General features: G+C 40.0%; 1 protein-coding gene and 1 long non-coding RNA gene across 4 annotated transcripts in view; both read left to right on the plus strand.

Moving 5' to 3' along the window:
* The first annotated feature begins 3,057 nt into the window (after positions 1-3,057).
* The window catches only part of mthfr (methylenetetrahydrofolate reductase (NAD(P)H)), a 40,674-nt gene continuing 26,838 nt past the window's right edge, over positions 3,058-16,893 (plus strand). Inside the window, exons 1-5 of one of the 3 annotated variants that reach the window (XM_044351048.1) lie at positions 3,058-3,187; positions 5,902-6,169; positions 9,532-9,770; positions 11,795-11,905; positions 11,997-12,190. In XM_044351048.1, the coding sequence (XP_044206983.1) occupies positions 5,922-6,169; positions 9,532-9,770; positions 11,795-11,905; positions 11,997-12,190 (792 nt within the window). In that variant the 5' untranslated portion in view covers positions 3,058-3,187; positions 5,902-5,921. Of the gene's footprint in view, positions 3,188-3,343; positions 3,584-5,901; positions 6,170-9,531; positions 9,771-11,794; positions 11,906-11,996; positions 12,191-16,893 lie in introns of those variants that run through there. The other 2 variants (XM_044351050.1, XM_044351047.1) reach the window with 2 other exon arrangements.
* Positions 14,241-15,150, plus strand: LOC122982060. Its single transcript, XR_006403385.1, has 2 exons — positions 14,241-14,605; positions 15,012-15,150. It is a non-coding gene; the product is annotated as an uncharacterized LOC122982060 (long non-coding RNA).

A 16,893-nucleotide genomic window follows, 5' to 3' on the forward strand; every position in this document is an offset into this window, starting at 1 on the left:
TTGTTATTGTTTTCATTTTATCTGATTTTAAAGGGAATTCATAATTTGAAAAAAGCTTTGTCAACATATCATGGCAAGTTTGAATTTGTGAAAACAGGTGAATAAAAGTACTGTGTACCCATAACCTTCACACAGAAATAAATCAACATATTGCATCCTTTTTTTGGTCCATGGGCTGACGCTGTGGCCAATGCACCATCACGGGTGGCTCATGATAATAAGTCCTTACACACCTGTGTGGTACACTCACCCAGCTGTTATTACTTATTTTGCCACTTCTTCTTAGGACATTCAAAGTCTCAGTGTTTGACATCTCCCTCACCCCTCTGGTACTTTTTTTGTGCCTGTTAGACTTAAACAAACTTAGACAAATGACATATGTCACTTATGCCATACTGATTGTTTAACAATCTCTTATCTAATCAAAGATGCAAGCAGCAATGAATGGGCCCTTGCGCCTCCGCGCACGTCGGGCCGCGACACAATTGAAGGGCTTCTGTCACAGGCATGTAGATGTCTTCAGACCCAGACTGTTTTCAGACAGTACTAGAAGGAGATAAACATCACTTCCTTTGTCCACTGTTTTGCCCGCTTCTGGCGCTGCTTTGCTGAAATTTCGTAGGGGGCCCTATTCATCCAGTTTGCATCACTGATGGAATATTGACATGTAGACGTGTTCAGGCCGGGACTCTTATCAAACATGAAAAGTTTGGTGCAGACTGGAGCATTTACAATAAAGTTATAGCAACTTCCTCTGTCATGGCGAAATATCAAATCTCAACGGTGCGAGGATGAGAATTTTCTGCAGGGTGAGACATGTCTGTCTTGTTCACACCTGTGGCATCAAAATTATGCAAGTTTTGGCCTTTCACTTGAATTTTAATTAGTAAATTGAAAACTCTTGATGAGTTTGTGTGTAAAACAAATTAATTTCCTAATTTTCATCAAGTTTATTTTTAGAAAAGTAAAGGCTTTTGACCCACATGACCTGGTGAAAATTTGATTGACATGTGTACTGTCAGGTGTGTAGAGACAATAAGTAACTGCAGCTGGACACAGAAAAATACTCATATATATGAATGGAGAGTGTGAGCGAACCGCTAGGTGCTTGGGCCCTAATAAAGGAAAAAGTGCAGTACAGAGCTACAAATTTTAGTTTTGATTTTATTTTCCTGCAGCACTTTATCACTAAACTGTCATTCAATGAGCTCCATTCAACCACCACACCCACCCCAAAGTTGTAGTTTGATGGGCTTATTGCAGACTTCCTGTTGGATTTAAGTCAGGGGTGTCAGCATATGATTTGTAGGTCTTGATGAGACGAATAATTGAGTTTTGGCTTGATCTCTCTATGACATTCCTATGGGCCGTGGCGGCCATTATAGTGACATAGGTGGCGCTATAGAGCACATTTTGGCACTTTGGGGGCAAATTTTTCACCAGACCTGATGTGCGTGCTGAATTTGGTGAGTTTTTGAACATGTTTAGGAGGTCAAATTTAGGTCTGAAGTGGCAAGATAATAAAGAAAGAAGAAAGAAACAAACAAACAGAACAGATTACAAGAGGGTCTTCGCCCCTTTGGGGCTCAGGCTCTAATTATCCTCTGTGTCAAAGATGTTGCAGCAAATTATGGAGGAGCCAAGAATCCAGCTGTTAAAACTGAAGTTGTTCATGTTCAAATGAATAAATTGGTGGGGTTTAAGATTATTAAAATCCCAAAATGAAGAATACTAAATTCTAATCATAATCCAATGTCCTGCCTGTTTGTAATGTGTGTATGTGGGTCTGTACATGTACATCTATATGCTGCTGGCTTTACCTCCTGTCAATGCAATCAATCTATACACATGCAGCAGGGTGTTCAGTGTTTCTCCTCAAGTCCAGTGAGTTTCACATTACAACAACTTAACTCTGAACAGCCTATTATCCATCAGATCAATTAATTAAAAATGTGAAGGCAGCAGGGAAACTGATGACTTTAAGTTTAAATAAGTAACAAAACAGTATTTCAGTGGTGGTGTTTTGTTATTTAAACAGCTGACATGACAATGGCTATGGATATGAATATTTTGAGGGTTTGTAAAAAAAAAAAAGTAGCTGATAGTAGTATTGTAGTGGCAGCGTTGCTGTTAACAGCGGTACGAACCATGGGCGGACAGCACCTCGACTGCCTTTGAGAGACTGATGGATACTCAGCAAACAATTTTTGGTTCGGGGAACCTGAAGTGTTGCTGACTCCGGTTTGCGAACCTTTGCACACTGTTCGTGGACCGTTGGTTTCCTAACGTTCTGCAAATGGTGAGCGAACAGTAAATCTTTAAAAAAAAATGAACATTTGCGGACCGTAAAGAAAACTTACCACAATAACCCTCAGGGAGGTCCGGAGGATGTTCCCCTACCCTTCAGGCAATGTTCATAGAATGTTCCCTGATCAGAAATTTGTTGCTGGGCCATTACCCCATACCAGACACCCACTGAACATACAGTTAGGAATTAAACGCTAGCAGGCTAGCGGCACAAGCATGGACACCTGACTAATCGAAGCACTTGAATGCTATGCAGGGCGTGTCTTGTCCATTGATCGTCTTGCCAAGAAAAGCAATGGGATCCATAATATCACAGCCAATACTACTATAGCATTCAAAGAAAAATAGGAGAAAGAGAATAGAAATAGAAAGGAGGAGGACATTATCTTAAGATTTGGTCATGGTCTGAACAGCACCTTAAACACAATGAAGCAGGCTACGAGTAGATGTGAGCATTGTGAACTATAGGAAACGGTGGAGCATGTATTTTTATACTGTCCTACTGACACTTAAAATTACACTCCAATAAGAGAGTCACATGACACTTGGTATTAGAGAAATGTTCCATAGGTGTTCAGGTGATGTAGGGCACAGGGCTATTTTCAGATTTTTAGAAAACACAGGACTTAATAGGAGAATTTTATGTAATAGTGTAGTAACTGTTGCGATTCACACTCCAGTCCTGAAGGTGGCGGTAATGCGCCTAAAGGCCATTTGCCAACCGCCAATAACCAACAGAAGAAGAAGAAGAAGAAGAAGAAGAAGAAGAAGAAGAAGAAGAAAACGAATAAGAAGAAGAAGAAGAAGAAGAAGAAGAAAAAGAAAAGAAAACAATTTGCCTATGGATGTATCATGGGGTTTCCCTTCCTGAAGTCAACAAGTAGGTGTATCTGCGGACTCGCAGTATCTACACGACACACCCACTTTACTACACTCGGTTAGGTTTAGGCATGAGCAGTGAGATGGTTAGGTTAGGGTAAGAGGGTCAGGGAGGGGTGTTGTGTAGCATACAGTTACGGTGGCAACATCAACTGGGGGGGGATTCACTTAGTAAAGTGGGCGTGACATGGAGTAAAGTGGGTGTGTCGTGGAGGTCTGTGATTCAATATAGCACCGACTCGTGGACACTCGCCACGCTGTACCAGGCTCCACGCGCCCCACGCTGCAGCTAATGTTCGTCTATGTTGCATGGGAAACGGTCCGAGACAGCCCGGGACACCGGCAACACAAAGACAACAGGCAGGGGAAGGTGGGAAAAGTAACGTTTGCCCTAACAGTGCGTATCTGGGGTTAGCTTGTAGCTTATCATCACAGCCTGCGTTACTCCTGTATTTCTCTATTAATAACCATAGACTGTGTATAGTCTATGTTAATAACCATAGACTATAATCTATGTTAATGACCGATATGCTACAATCGTGCGTAAGGTACCCAGCTAGCTGTGCCCAGAGGGCCAGCTGCCTTTTAATAAGCTTTTGCTTTTGTTGTACTTTTCACGTGCATGTGCGCGCGCTCGCATGATAAGTATAAAACGATCGGCTCCTGTCATTCTGTGTTTGGGAACTAACTGTAACACCAAACTCTTCCACATACCAACCAGTTTATAGTTTATCGTTGCTGCAAAGGGATGGACCTGGTAGGATACGATATTTGGGACCTTTTTGTGGTCTTCTGATAAATTCTGTATATTAGCCAACCAGCAGGACTCTAAACATGTAACTAATTTGAACTTTCTCCGTACTCTGACAAGTATCGGGAATTAATGTTGAGAATTGTTTAACTTTTTATCTTTGCTGTATGGGGTTGTGGTTACGTTGTGAAAATGTTTTGGACAGAGTTTGGGGTGACGTTTTTTACCTCGCTGTCAAAGTATAAATATCTAAAATTATTGACTGAATACGAGTCACTTTCTTTACTACACTTCTAGCTTCAGGTTAAGGGGAAAGTTAAGGGAAACATAAAAAATGATATTTAGCAGCTGATTTTTTCACCACTTACACTCATGAAAGAGTGTTACACATTGTAGCAAAAGCCTTAACGCTGTCTAAACCCACTTTTCAATTTGTGAATACTGAATAAGTATACCTTAATGTGGTCTGGGGGGGTAAAAAACAGCGAAATCGCCCGTTTTTTTCATTTTTCATAAATAGATTAAAGGTTTCACAAATCCGAAACTGTGTTTTTATGAGTCTCTGGAGTCCCCTTGTTAATCTAGTCCAGATTTGACAAGTCTAAGTGTTGTGGTTTTTGGCCTGGACCTGGTCTAATTCAGTCTGGAAGGAGAAATATCAGTGAAATCGCTTTTTTCATTTTTCATAAACAAAGTAAAGGTTTCACAAATCTGAATGAAACTGGGTTTAAACAGCATTAAGGCTTTTTCTAGGATGTCTAACACACTTTCATAAGTATAAGTGTTGAAAAAAACAGAATCCACCGCTAAATATCATTATTTATGATTCCCAGAAAGGAGACCTATTATGCTTTTCCTTATTTTCATATCGTACACAGATGCATGACAAATTAAAGGAAAAGCTGGTACAGGTCTGAATACTTGACCCCTACAGAGATGGGATCCGGTGGCTCCGTTATGCTTTGGGGGCATTTTGCTGGCATGGTTTGGGTCAACTTGTCCCCTTAGAGGGAAGGGTCACTGCAAATCAATACAAAGTTGTTCTGAGTCATCACCTTTATCCTATGATGAAACATCTCTAACCTGATGGGAGTGGTCTCTTCCAGGATGACAATGCCCCAATTCACAGGGCATGAGGGGTCACAGAATGGTTTGATGAGTATGAAAATGATGTGAAGCCAGCCAAAAAAATGTAAAAAGTGGCCAATTTTCAAAATGATAGCTGGGTGAAAAAATGTGGTGGCTGGCATAATGCACATTTCCACATCACTTGTTCCATCAGTACAAATATGCCCCAATTCATAGGGCAGGAGGGGTCACTTAATGGTTTGATGAGATGACAATGATTTGAATCATATGCTATGACCTTCACAGTCACCAGATCTCAACCCAGTTGAACACCTATGGGAGATTCTGGACTGACGTGTTAGACAGCGCTCTCCACCACCATCATCAAAACACCAAATGAAGGAATATCTTTTTGAAGAATGGTGTTCCTCAGCCTTGGCATTCATTCTACAAGTCTCTGGAACTCTTCTGGAGGGATCAACACCATTCTCCAAAAAGATATTCCCTCATTTGGTGTTTTGATGATGGTGGTGGAGAGCGCTGTCTTAACACATCAGTCTAAAATCTGCTGCAAACTCTGATACAGCTGCCCCTTGGCAGGCTTCTGGAAAGCTGGCCAATCAGAACAGCGTTGACTTATCCGGAGGGGGCCCTTAAAGAGAAAGGAGCGAAGACTGCCTGGTCAGACAGAGGCTGAACTGAGGGGCTGCATAAAGGGCCAATATAAGATAAAGAAAGAGTTTTATGAACTGTGAATCATGCAGAGCTACTCTAGTGGAGTCCCAAAATAAAAATCTAGAACTGGAAATGAGCATAATAGGTCCCCTTTAACTTTCCACTTAACCTCAAATTGAAGATAACTTCAGCGTTGTTTTTGTTTTGTGTTTTTCCGTTAGTCTCAGTGTAATCTGCCATCATGGTGAACCAGGTTCATCGAGGGGACGGTAGCTGGCATTCATGCAAGAGCGAATCCAGTGGGGCCAGCAACAGCGGTGGGGAAAGCTCCAAGGAGAGCTCCCGCTGTTCCACACCAGTGTTGGATGCAGACCGCTCTGACAGACTACGGGACAAGATGCGGAAGAGGATGGAGTCCGGGGACCGCTGGTTCTCACTTGAATTCTTTCCTCCCCGCACAGCCAGTGGAGCTGTCAACCTCATCTCAAGGCAAGTGAAGTCCAACTGGACTTGAATTAAATATGCAGCAAACATGATGTACTTTGCATCAACAAAGGTCATACAGACATTGGACACATGGACTCAAAGAATTTAGTGAACAGTTGTGAGGCTATTTCTAAAATAATAAAGCTTTATTATACAGTGTTTTGTAATCCTTGAAGAAACTTTAAAGAGCTTAGTTTGCTCATATATAGTTCTAGAAAAGAGGGTGACTGACAAAGATCAATGTCATGGTTTGTTCCTCATACATTTAAAGGATGAGTTCATAATTTTTCAAGTCTGTCTTAAAACAACAGTCAGTTGCCCAAATGAACACTGAAAAAGGTTTTTCTTGCCATAATCATTCCTCCTGTTCATACTGACCATTAGAAGATCCCTTCATAATGCACTTAGAGTGTAAGTGATGGGAGACAAAATCCACAGTCCTCACAGTTTATCTGAAGTTAATATGAAGTTTCAGCCATCCAAATGAGTCAAACCAAGTAGATATCTTTGAACGTTACAGTATATTAGTGCCAAAATCCCTCTTTTTGTTATTATACTTCCACTGCAGCTCAACAGGGAAACATTGTCTGAAGAAACACAAAGAGGGAATTTGATGCTAAAAAGACTAAACCTGGCAGATATCCACTTGATATGACTAACTCAGACTGCTGAATCCTCATATAAGTTTAAATCAACTTTTAAATGCATTTTTGCACAAAATGACTGTGCGGACGCACTGGGGATTTTGGCCCCCATCACTAACACTGAATGCACATTTGAAGGGGATCTTTTAATAGCCAATACGAGCCAGAGGAAAACCTTTCACAGTGTTCTTAGGGACACCTGACTTTTGTTTTAGGACACACTTGAAATATTGTAGATATTGTACATACAAGTGTTGTAGTCGAATTGCTAAATCTCAGGTCTGAGTTGAGTCTTGAGTCCCGAGTCCCAAGTGTTGGAGTCTGAGTCCAAGTCACCAAAGAAGAGTCCAAATCAAGTCCCCATTACTAGAGTCCGAGTCCAAGTCATCAAGGTTGAGTCTGAGTCGAGTTCCAAGATGGGGTCCACTGTTCCACTCTGGCACGGTCAAAGAGCTGACATACAAATAAAAAAGGTCTACATAAAACAAAAATAACAGTTATCATCATATTAATATTAATGATGCACCAATTACAATTTTATTGGTCAATTCTGATTTGCATTTTTTTAAAAGTCTGACCTACCAATTCTGATTTTCTTTCTTTATAAGAATTAAATAAGATTTTTTGACGTGAACCATAGTGTGGCTACGTGCATAAAATTTGACCAGCAAAAAAATGGATATATGAGACAGGTCTGCCAGTCACCGATGGCTGATCAGCTGAAAACCGGCCGTTTTAGAGTGGTGGCCGATTGATCAGTGCATCTCTAATTAAAATAGTTAATATCTTACAGATGTGGCTGAAAATATTGTTACCCACGCACCTTTTTTTTAAAAAAAAAACTACATTTTCTCTGTATTAAGTTGAAACTGACAGAAGTGTATGGTATCCATCATTCTTTATTTCACATTAAATATAACTGAAACTTTACTTTTGATTTCTAACCCAACATATTATTTAATACAATAAAACAAATGAAAATGGTATTTTTGGCAAGGCTAAAAATATTGGTACCCTTAACTTGATATTTTGTAGCACAGCCTTTGGAGGCAATAACTACAGTTAAGTGCTTTTTGTAACTCTGAATAAGGTTTCTACACTTCTCCACGGGTGGTTCGGCCCCCTCCTCTTGAGAAAACTGCTCCAGTTCTCTCAGGTTTGATGGGTACCGTCTCCCAACTGCAAGTTTCAGCTCTTTCCACGGTCTAAGATTTTCTTCTCATCCACTCTTGGGTGCTTTTTGATGTATGTTTGGGGTAATTATCCTGCTGGAAGACCAATGACCTGCAATTAAGACACAGCTTTCTGACACTGGGCTGTATGTTTCGCTCCAAAATGCCTTGATAGTCTTCTGATTTCATTGTGCCCTGCACAAATTCAAGGCACCCAGTGCCTGAGGCAGCAAGGCAACCCCAAAACATCACTGAGCCTCCTCCATGTTTCACAGTAGGCATAGTGTTTTTTTCTTTGAACGTTTCATTTTTTCTTCTGTAAACATAGGGTTGGTGTGATTTACCAAAAAGCTCTAATTTTGTTTCATCTGTCCAAAGCACATTCTCCCAGAGGGATTGTGGCTTTTCAACATGCATTTTGGAAAAGTCCAGTCTGGCTTTTTTGTGTCTCTCTCTTAGAAGTGGGGTCTTCCTGGGTCTTCTACCATGGAGCCCATTTTCATTCAGACAGAGACAGATGGTGTGACTTGAAACTATTGTACCTTGAGCTTGAAGATCAGCTTGGATCTGTATTGAAGTGTTCCTTGGTTCTTTCTTTGACCAATCCCTCTGTTCAGTCTTGGCCCAGTTTTCGTCTTGCGACCACATCCAGATGTTAGGTACAGTTCCATGGGCCTTAAACTTCTTAATAATATTGGCAATGGTGGTCACAGTAACATCAAGCTGTTTGGAGATAGTCTTGTAACTTTGAAGTTGACCATGCTTAGCTATTACCTTTTTTCTAATGTCTTCAGACCACTCTCTAGTTGTCCTTCTGTTTTCCATGTTCGATGTGTTTGATGTGATACACACAGTGGCACAAAACAGCAGAGAGAGTAATTTTCTCCTTTTAAACTGGCTGCACGATTGATTATAAGATTGAAAACACCTGTGATACTAATTAAAACATAATAGTCTACTCAAAGTATCTCTACTAATCAATTATTTCTTAAAGCTTCTAAAGGGTACCAATAATTTTGTCCGGGCTATTTTAGAATGTCTTTGTAGAATAAACATGAATTCAGTTACTTTTAACAACTTTTTTGTTTTGTTCCATTACAAACCAAATATAGACATGCATTGATAATAAAATATCTTTTAATTTCAACAATGTTCAGGGAGAGTGGTGCATTATTTTAATAAAATGCAAGGGTACCAATAATTTTGGTCACATCTGTATGCCAAATAAAAAGGGCCTATTACCAAAAAAAAACTAATAAAAACAAACAAACAAAAAAACCTTTTACTTCTCTCTCAATTAATAAGTCTGAGTCCTCATATACAGTAAATACTCAAGTCTGAGTCCGAGCCATCAGTGCTCAAGTCCAAGTCGAGTCATGACGCCTGAAAATCAGGAGTCGAGTTGGACTCGAGTGTGAGTCCTGGACTCAAGTACTACAACACTGGTACACAGAAGTAATATATCATTCTCACTATCCACTTAAGAAGTGTCCACATTGCTACAGAATAATAACAGGGCTATTTTTTTGAGCATGTCATTTTTCTTCAGATTTGACCGTATGGGCTCCGGAGGGCCCTTGTTCATCGACATTACCTGGCATCCAGCAGGGGACCCGGGCTCTGACAAGGAAACCTCATCCATGATGATCGCCAGCACAGCGGTCAACTATTGTGGCCTAGAGAGCATTCTCCACCTGACCTGTTGCAACCAGACCAAAGAGAAGATCACTGGCTACCTGGCCAAAGCAAAGCACCTGGGCCTCAAAAACATCATGGCACTAAGAGGAGGTAGGACAGTATATGTTTTTTTGGGAGTGAGCTGCTTACAATATATGTGGCACACTCTTTGGAATTCTTTGTCAAGACAAAACAGTTCACTTACTTCTTCCTGCCTGCACCTCTCAGTAATGAAGAGCGTAACAGTGGTTTTGCTTGGGGTTAAAACTTGCTCTACATGTTAAAAGTCAGGTTAGATATTGATTAAATGACTTTAGAGCTGCAACGATTAATCAATTAGTTGCCAACCATTAAAGTAATCACCAACTATTTTGATAATCCATTCATCATTTCGAGTCTTTTTTTTTTCTTTTTTTTTTTAAAGAAAAAAAAGTCAAAATTCTCTTGATGCCAGCTTCTCAAAGGTGAATATTTTCTGGTTTCTTCTTCTATGACAGTAAACTGAATATCTCTATGCAAGTTAAGCAAGTCTATCTTAATACACAGATTATTAGGGCTCCTTTTAGGGGAAACAAATTTGAAAAAAACCTCACATCTGATGTAAATACAGTCTCTCTAGAATATGGGAAAAATACTATTTACATCAAACAATAATGCATAGTTACTTTTTATGTCATAAATTGAACAAAATTTAAAAAAAAATACAAACATGGTGGCATGTGCAAAAGTTTGGGCACCCTACATAGTCAATACTTAATAACACCCTCTCTGGCAGATATCATTTTGTAGCCAGCTTAAAGTCTTTCAGTTCTTGTATTTGGGATTTTCTCCCATTCTTCCTTGCCAAAGGCTTCCAGTTCTGCAATATTCTTGGGCCGTCTTGCATGCACAGCTCTTTAAAAAATCTTCCCACAGATTTGTGTTGTGTTTGTGTTATGTTCAAGTCAGGGGACTGTGAGGGCCATTCCAAAACCTTCAGCTTGCATCTCTTGAGGTAGTCCATGGTGGATTTCAAGGTATGTTTGGGATCATTATCCTGTTGTAGAAGCCACCCTCTTTTCAGCTTCAGCTTTTTCACAGACGATGTGATGTTTGCTTCCAGAATTTGCTGGTATTTAGTGGAATCCATTCTTCCCTCCACCTGTGCAATGTTTCCTGTGCCACTGGCTGTGCCACAACCCTAAAGCATGATAGGTCTACCCCCATGCTTAACAGGTGGCAAGGTGCTCAATTTTTTTCTCCAAACATACATTTGCTGATTGTGGCCACGGAGTTCTATTTTAACTTCATCAGTCCACAGCACTTGTTTCCAAAATGTATCAGGTTTCTGTAGAAGTTCTGTTGCACACCTCTGACGTTGGATTTCATGAGGATGAGGAAGCAGGTAAAGTTTTCTTCTACTGATTCTTCCACGAAGGTCTTGTTTGTACAAGTATCGTTGCACGTTGGAACGGTGCACCACCACTCCTGATCTGCTAAATCTTCCTGCAGGTTTTTTGCAGTCAAATAGGGGTTTTGGTTTACCTTTCTGACCAGCATACGAGCAGTTTTCTCTGGGTTTTCTTGGTTTTACAAATGTCATCTTGACCTCCAGTTTCCCTAAACTAACATCTCTTAATTACATTTTACACTGTGGAAACTGCAAGCTGACAACACTTTGCTATCTTCTTGTAGCATCAATAACTTTCATTTTCAGAGTCTTGAACAGCTGCTTAGAGGAACCCGTGGTTGCTGAGTGTTGACACAAGGTTTGAAGAGTCAGAGTATTTGTAAAGCTTTAAAATTGGCACCAGCTGACATTTCCTAATCGCAGTTGTTGACATGGCTCAGGCCTAACAAGCTGATCAATGTCTGAGACCTTGTAAAAAGAATCTGAGACTTCAGAACTCTTAGGATTCCCAAACTTTTGCACATGCCACAATGATGTTTTTATTTTTTTTCAAGTTATGACATAAAAAGTAACTATGCATTAATGTTTGCATAAAATATTGTCTTTTTTATGTCCTAGAGAGGCTGTGTTTACATCTTTTCAATTAAAAAATCATCAAAATATGTTATTTGTTAAGGGGTGGCCAAACTTTTGCATACAACTGTAGATAACAAATGTGATGTGTGTTATTCTGATATCTCCACAGACCCAGTAGGAGCAGACTGGGAAGAAGAGGAAGGAGGCTTCAACTATGCTGTTGACCTTGTTAAACATATCCGATCAGAGTTTGATGACTACTTTGACATCTGTGTTGCTGGTATTTTCTCAGCCTACCGATCAGTAGTACACAGATTAAGTGGAACTCCATTTGAAGTATCAGTCAGTGATTGAAATGTTTGCGTGTCCAGGCTACCCCACAGGCCATCCTGAGGCAGAGAGCTATGAGGATGACCTCCAACACCTGAAGGAGAAGGTGGATGTCGGAGCAGACTTTGTCATCACCCAGCTGTTCTTTAGGGCCGAGACTTTCCTTAAGTTTCTAGATGACTGCCGGTCGACTGGTATCATGTGTCCCATCCTACCTGGAATCTTCCCCATTCAGGTAACTCACTGCTACTTTCAGGAACAAGAATATCACTATTTATACAATATTACCATAAAGAAATCAGAGGTTGATTGCTGCCAGAGCCATACTGGGAAACTTATTTTTGGAAATACATGTTCACCCAGTCCTACAACTTAAAGGAATTGTAGGGACATTGTGTTTTATATTACTCCAGTCTTGTTTTTGTTGTTCACTCCCTTGTGTTGCATTTTTATTCACTTATTTTACTCACTAGAACCAGTAATCATAGTGCAGTTGATTGCACTAAATTTGCAATTGTGATGAAACTGTGATATGACTGATCGTTTGACATATTTCTCATAATAGATATTAGATATTAGGTCTCTCTCACACTGTCGTACTGTCCAAAGTAGGTGAAATTGATAAATTACTAGACATGAATTGGCTTAATACATTTAGAAGATTGCACCTTTGCTAATACATTACGTATTACTAGAGTGAATAACAGTAGGTACAATAATTTCCTCTTGCAGAACAGCTTTTTATGTTAATCATTTTTTAGAATGCAGTCAACATTATTAAATAGTTTTGCCAGTAGCCTGATTTCAAAGCATGTTCACTGTGCTCCTGCTGTAGGACTTAATACTGCTACTTTGCCCTGCTGAATTTTTTTTTTCCCTGGTTTGATCTAGAGTAGAGCTAATATTATTAGCTGATATTAGCTAATCATAAATACATCAGTATTGGTGTATATGTTGGCTAATGTATAAAAAGAAATCTAATTCTCAAATATCAATAACCAAATAGTTTTTGGTGAGCATATAATTCCCGCCCCCCAGTTGTCATCCGTCCATCTTTTGTGCAGATTAAATTATTTTTATTAAATTATTACTATTATTCAACTTTTCGCTGTCCCTGCTACACACACGGAGGGCTTAGCTCTGCCTTTACTGAACCACAGAGAGCAGAGGAGAGTAGTGCAACCATAAATGACAGCAAAATGCAGTAGAGACTCTCACACCAAGCTGAAATGAAATGAGTGCACATAAATAAGGTAAGTAACATAACACTCATTCTTGAGAATTGGGACATATCATGTCCTACCAAAAAATTATTTATCAGCACACTAATTCTACTTTTTTTTTGGTGAAAATGTATTTTTAAAAGATTCATAAAAAATAAAAATCAAAAATCTCCCTCTCACCCCCCTCCCATGGGGGGGTGGTGATGTGTCTTCCTCAAACTTGGGTCCTCTACCAGAGGCCTGGGAGTTTGAGGGTTCTGTGCAGTATCTTAGCTGTTCCAAGGACTGCGCTCTTCTGGACAGAGACCTCAGATGTTGTACCTGGAATCCTCTGGAACCACTCTCCCAGTTTGTGGGTCACAGCCCCCAGTGCTCCGATTACCACTGGCACCACTGTTGCCTTTACTCCCCACATTTTTCTAGCTCCTCTTTCAGCCCTTGGTATTTTTTTATCTTCTCGTGCTCTTTCTTCTTTATGTTGCTGTCGCTTGGGATTGCTACGTCTATCACTACTGCCGTCTTCTGTTGTTTGTCAGTCAACATGATGTCCAGTTGGTTAGCCATTACCAGTTTGTCAGTCTGGATCTGGAAGTCCCACAGGATCTTGGCTTTGTCATTCTCAACCACCTTAGGAGGTGTCTTCCATTGTGACCTTGGGACCTCCAACCCATACTCAGTGCAGATGTTCCTGTGCACTATGCCAGTCACTTGGTTATGGCGTTCCATGTACGCTCTTCCTGCCTGCATCTTACACCCTGCTATTATGTGCTGAACTGTCTCAGGAGCATCTTTGCACAGCCTGCACCTGGCGTCCTGTCTGGTGTGGTAGATCCCTGCCTCTATTGATCTTGAAGTGCCTGTTCTTGTGCTGCCATGATTTGTGCTTCTCTGCTGTCTTTCAGTCCAGCATTTTCCAGCCACTGGTAGGATTTCTTGATATCAGCCACTTCTTCTTTCTGTTGGTTGTACATGCTGTGTAGGGGCTTGTCCCTCCATGATGGTACCTCCTCCTCCTCTGCATCATAGAGTTTATATATAAATATATGAAAGACATATGATTTATAACATTTTTTGGTCTGATTTCATTTTTTTAACTTCTAAACTTGCCTTGTGCCAGAAAACACCCTTGTCTTCGTCAAGAATTCACAACTTCAAACAATTAAAAAAAATGTTAAAAGCCTTCAAAATCTAAAACTAACAATACCTACTGATAACATAGGTGTAAACATTTACTATTAACATCTTTTTTTTTAAATATTTTTTTAAATGAAAATATTGTCCATTTAAAGTTGTGTCCCAGATTTTTGTCAACGTCAGATTTCTACAAAAACATAATTTAATCAGGCATAAAAAGGGTTAGCTATATTTTAAGGACCCCTGTCTCACTTCCTGGTTTCAAAAAAGGCGGGAAAGCTGCTCAAGCACTGGTAAGCTGTCTAATTTTTGATAAATTCATTAAATAATGTTTCTATCAGGTGTGTCTCAACCATAATAGGTCAACTCTGTTGCCCTTCTAGAACAAAACTAAATAAGAATTATGGGTTAAAAACGTGTATTTTTATTAGCATTAAGAGAACTCTTAGCAACTTACGTACTCAGTACGACTATGCTGTGAATTGAAAAAAACATTTTGTCAACTCCGTAAGATATTCCATCTGATGGAGTAGACACCTATGCTGACAGAGATGACATAACTCTCAATTCTCTTTAATAATTGAATAATGTGTTTGAAATTACTACTTTATTTTCCATTTAGTTATTTAAATACCATTACTATTTTTTAATTGATGCATATCAGTGACTAAGAAGGCTATATGCTTAAAAATGTTTCAGGTACAAATGGCTAAACAAAACCTGTCTTTGGAGGTGAAGAGGGCCAGAAACAGAGAGTATGAGACAAAGAGAAGAGAGAGGATAAATAATCAGCCTGACAACAAGACAGAAGAACTACAAAGGGAAAGAGAAAAATGGAGAAAAAGGGTTGCAGAAGGGAAAATAAAACAAGTAGGAGACATGAGTGAGCAAGCAAAGAGATTAAAGAGGAGGGCATGGAGAAGTTCTCAGAGGAGGTCAAGAAAGCGCAAAAAGGACTTTCACACTCTGCAGTTAGCAGACACACCACCAGGTAGTCCATTAGATGAGGGCTTTGATGAGCCAGGTGTTAGCAGACAGTCCCTTGCAGGAGAGAGGGCCAGGAAAAGACATAAGAATAGGCGCTTAAGAGAAATCAAGTCTTTAAAAAACAAACTGCTGAGACTGAAGAAAGAGGGATCGTCTTAAAAAAAAAGTTAAACGAGCAAAGCATGCATCCAAATGTGTCATGAACTCTCCACAAACCATGACTGAGAAAGTGATTAGCAGAAGTGACTTGAGAAATCCTTCAATTAAGAGGTCTTTCTCACCATGCTTTGGTGAATTAGCTCTCCGCGAACAAACGCATAACTCCACCCAGGAAACGAGCATTGACTTTATCAGGAAAAATTCAGAAAAAAATGTCACATTCTCCACAAGATCCAACAGTTTGGAATATCTTATAAATCTCTAAACAAAAAACAAACCAAGGCAAAAAAAAAACAGTTACCTTCGGGTCATCACCAAAGACGTTCAAGACTTCTTCCACAACTCTGCCCGGATTACAACAAACAAGACACCTTAACAAGGAACAAAGTAAAACATCAGAGGATGATCTTAATAGACTCTATGATAAACTTACACAAAGAATTCACCACAAGTAACCTTACAGTAAAACTCAGTTACTCATCTTTTTGTGCTTTAAGGCCCTTTCATGTTACTACGCCCAAACCCTCTGACCGCAAAACATGCCTATGTAAACTTCATGAGAAGGCAGCTTTAATGTTGGAGGTGCTCAAACCATCAGGGGTTGTGGATTCAACAAAACTGGAAGACAGTTTTAAATTGGTGTGTTGCACACCAACAACTGAGTCCTGCCTCCTTCGAAAATGTACACGCTGTCTAAACAAGCAGACACTGCTGCTCCCAGAACATGAGGCAACTAATGTCCACTGGAGGCAGTGGGAAAAAGTGGGACAATCGACAGCAGGTGAAACATACCCCTCAACAATAACGGTATCTCATGAAGGCAAGCTCTCAAAGCTTATACGATTATATGAGGAAAAACTCAAAAGCAAAACCACAACACATGTGTGTCTTGAACAGAACCAGTCACAAGAATACCTAATACCTGATTTGAGCACACAAAGAGAACGAGGTCATCGTACACATAGATTTTTCAGAGGCATGGAAATGCAAGTACCATGCTGAAGTCCAGGCTTGCCATTTCGGACAGAACTTTAAATTTACATACTGGTATGTATTACACAAAGGAAGCTAAGTCAGGATTCTGCACAATCTCTGAATCTGAACACCAAGATGCTGCATCTGTTTGGGCCTACATGGATCCCGTACTGAGAGAGATACACAGAGCACATCCATCAGTTGATACAGTACATTTCTGGTCAGATGGTCCAAGCAAGCAATATAAGAATAAGAAAAAATTCTTCCTCCTCAGTGACATTCCTGTGAAATTAGGGTTTAAAAGGGCAACATGGAACTTTTTTCCAACCTCACATGGAAAGGGCACTCCAGATGGAATTGGAGGGGCAGTGAAGAGGGCAGCTGACAGTCTGGTTTTAAGAGGACATGACATTGTCAGTGCCATGCAGTTCCATGACAAGGTGTCCAACAGCCTTAACGA

The sequence above is a fragment of the Thunnus albacares genome, chromosome 5 (genome assembly GCF_914725855.1).
Source record: "Thunnus albacares chromosome 5, fThuAlb1.1, whole genome shotgun sequence".
Taxonomy (NCBI): domain Eukaryota; kingdom Metazoa; phylum Chordata; class Actinopteri; order Scombriformes; family Scombridae; genus Thunnus; species Thunnus albacares.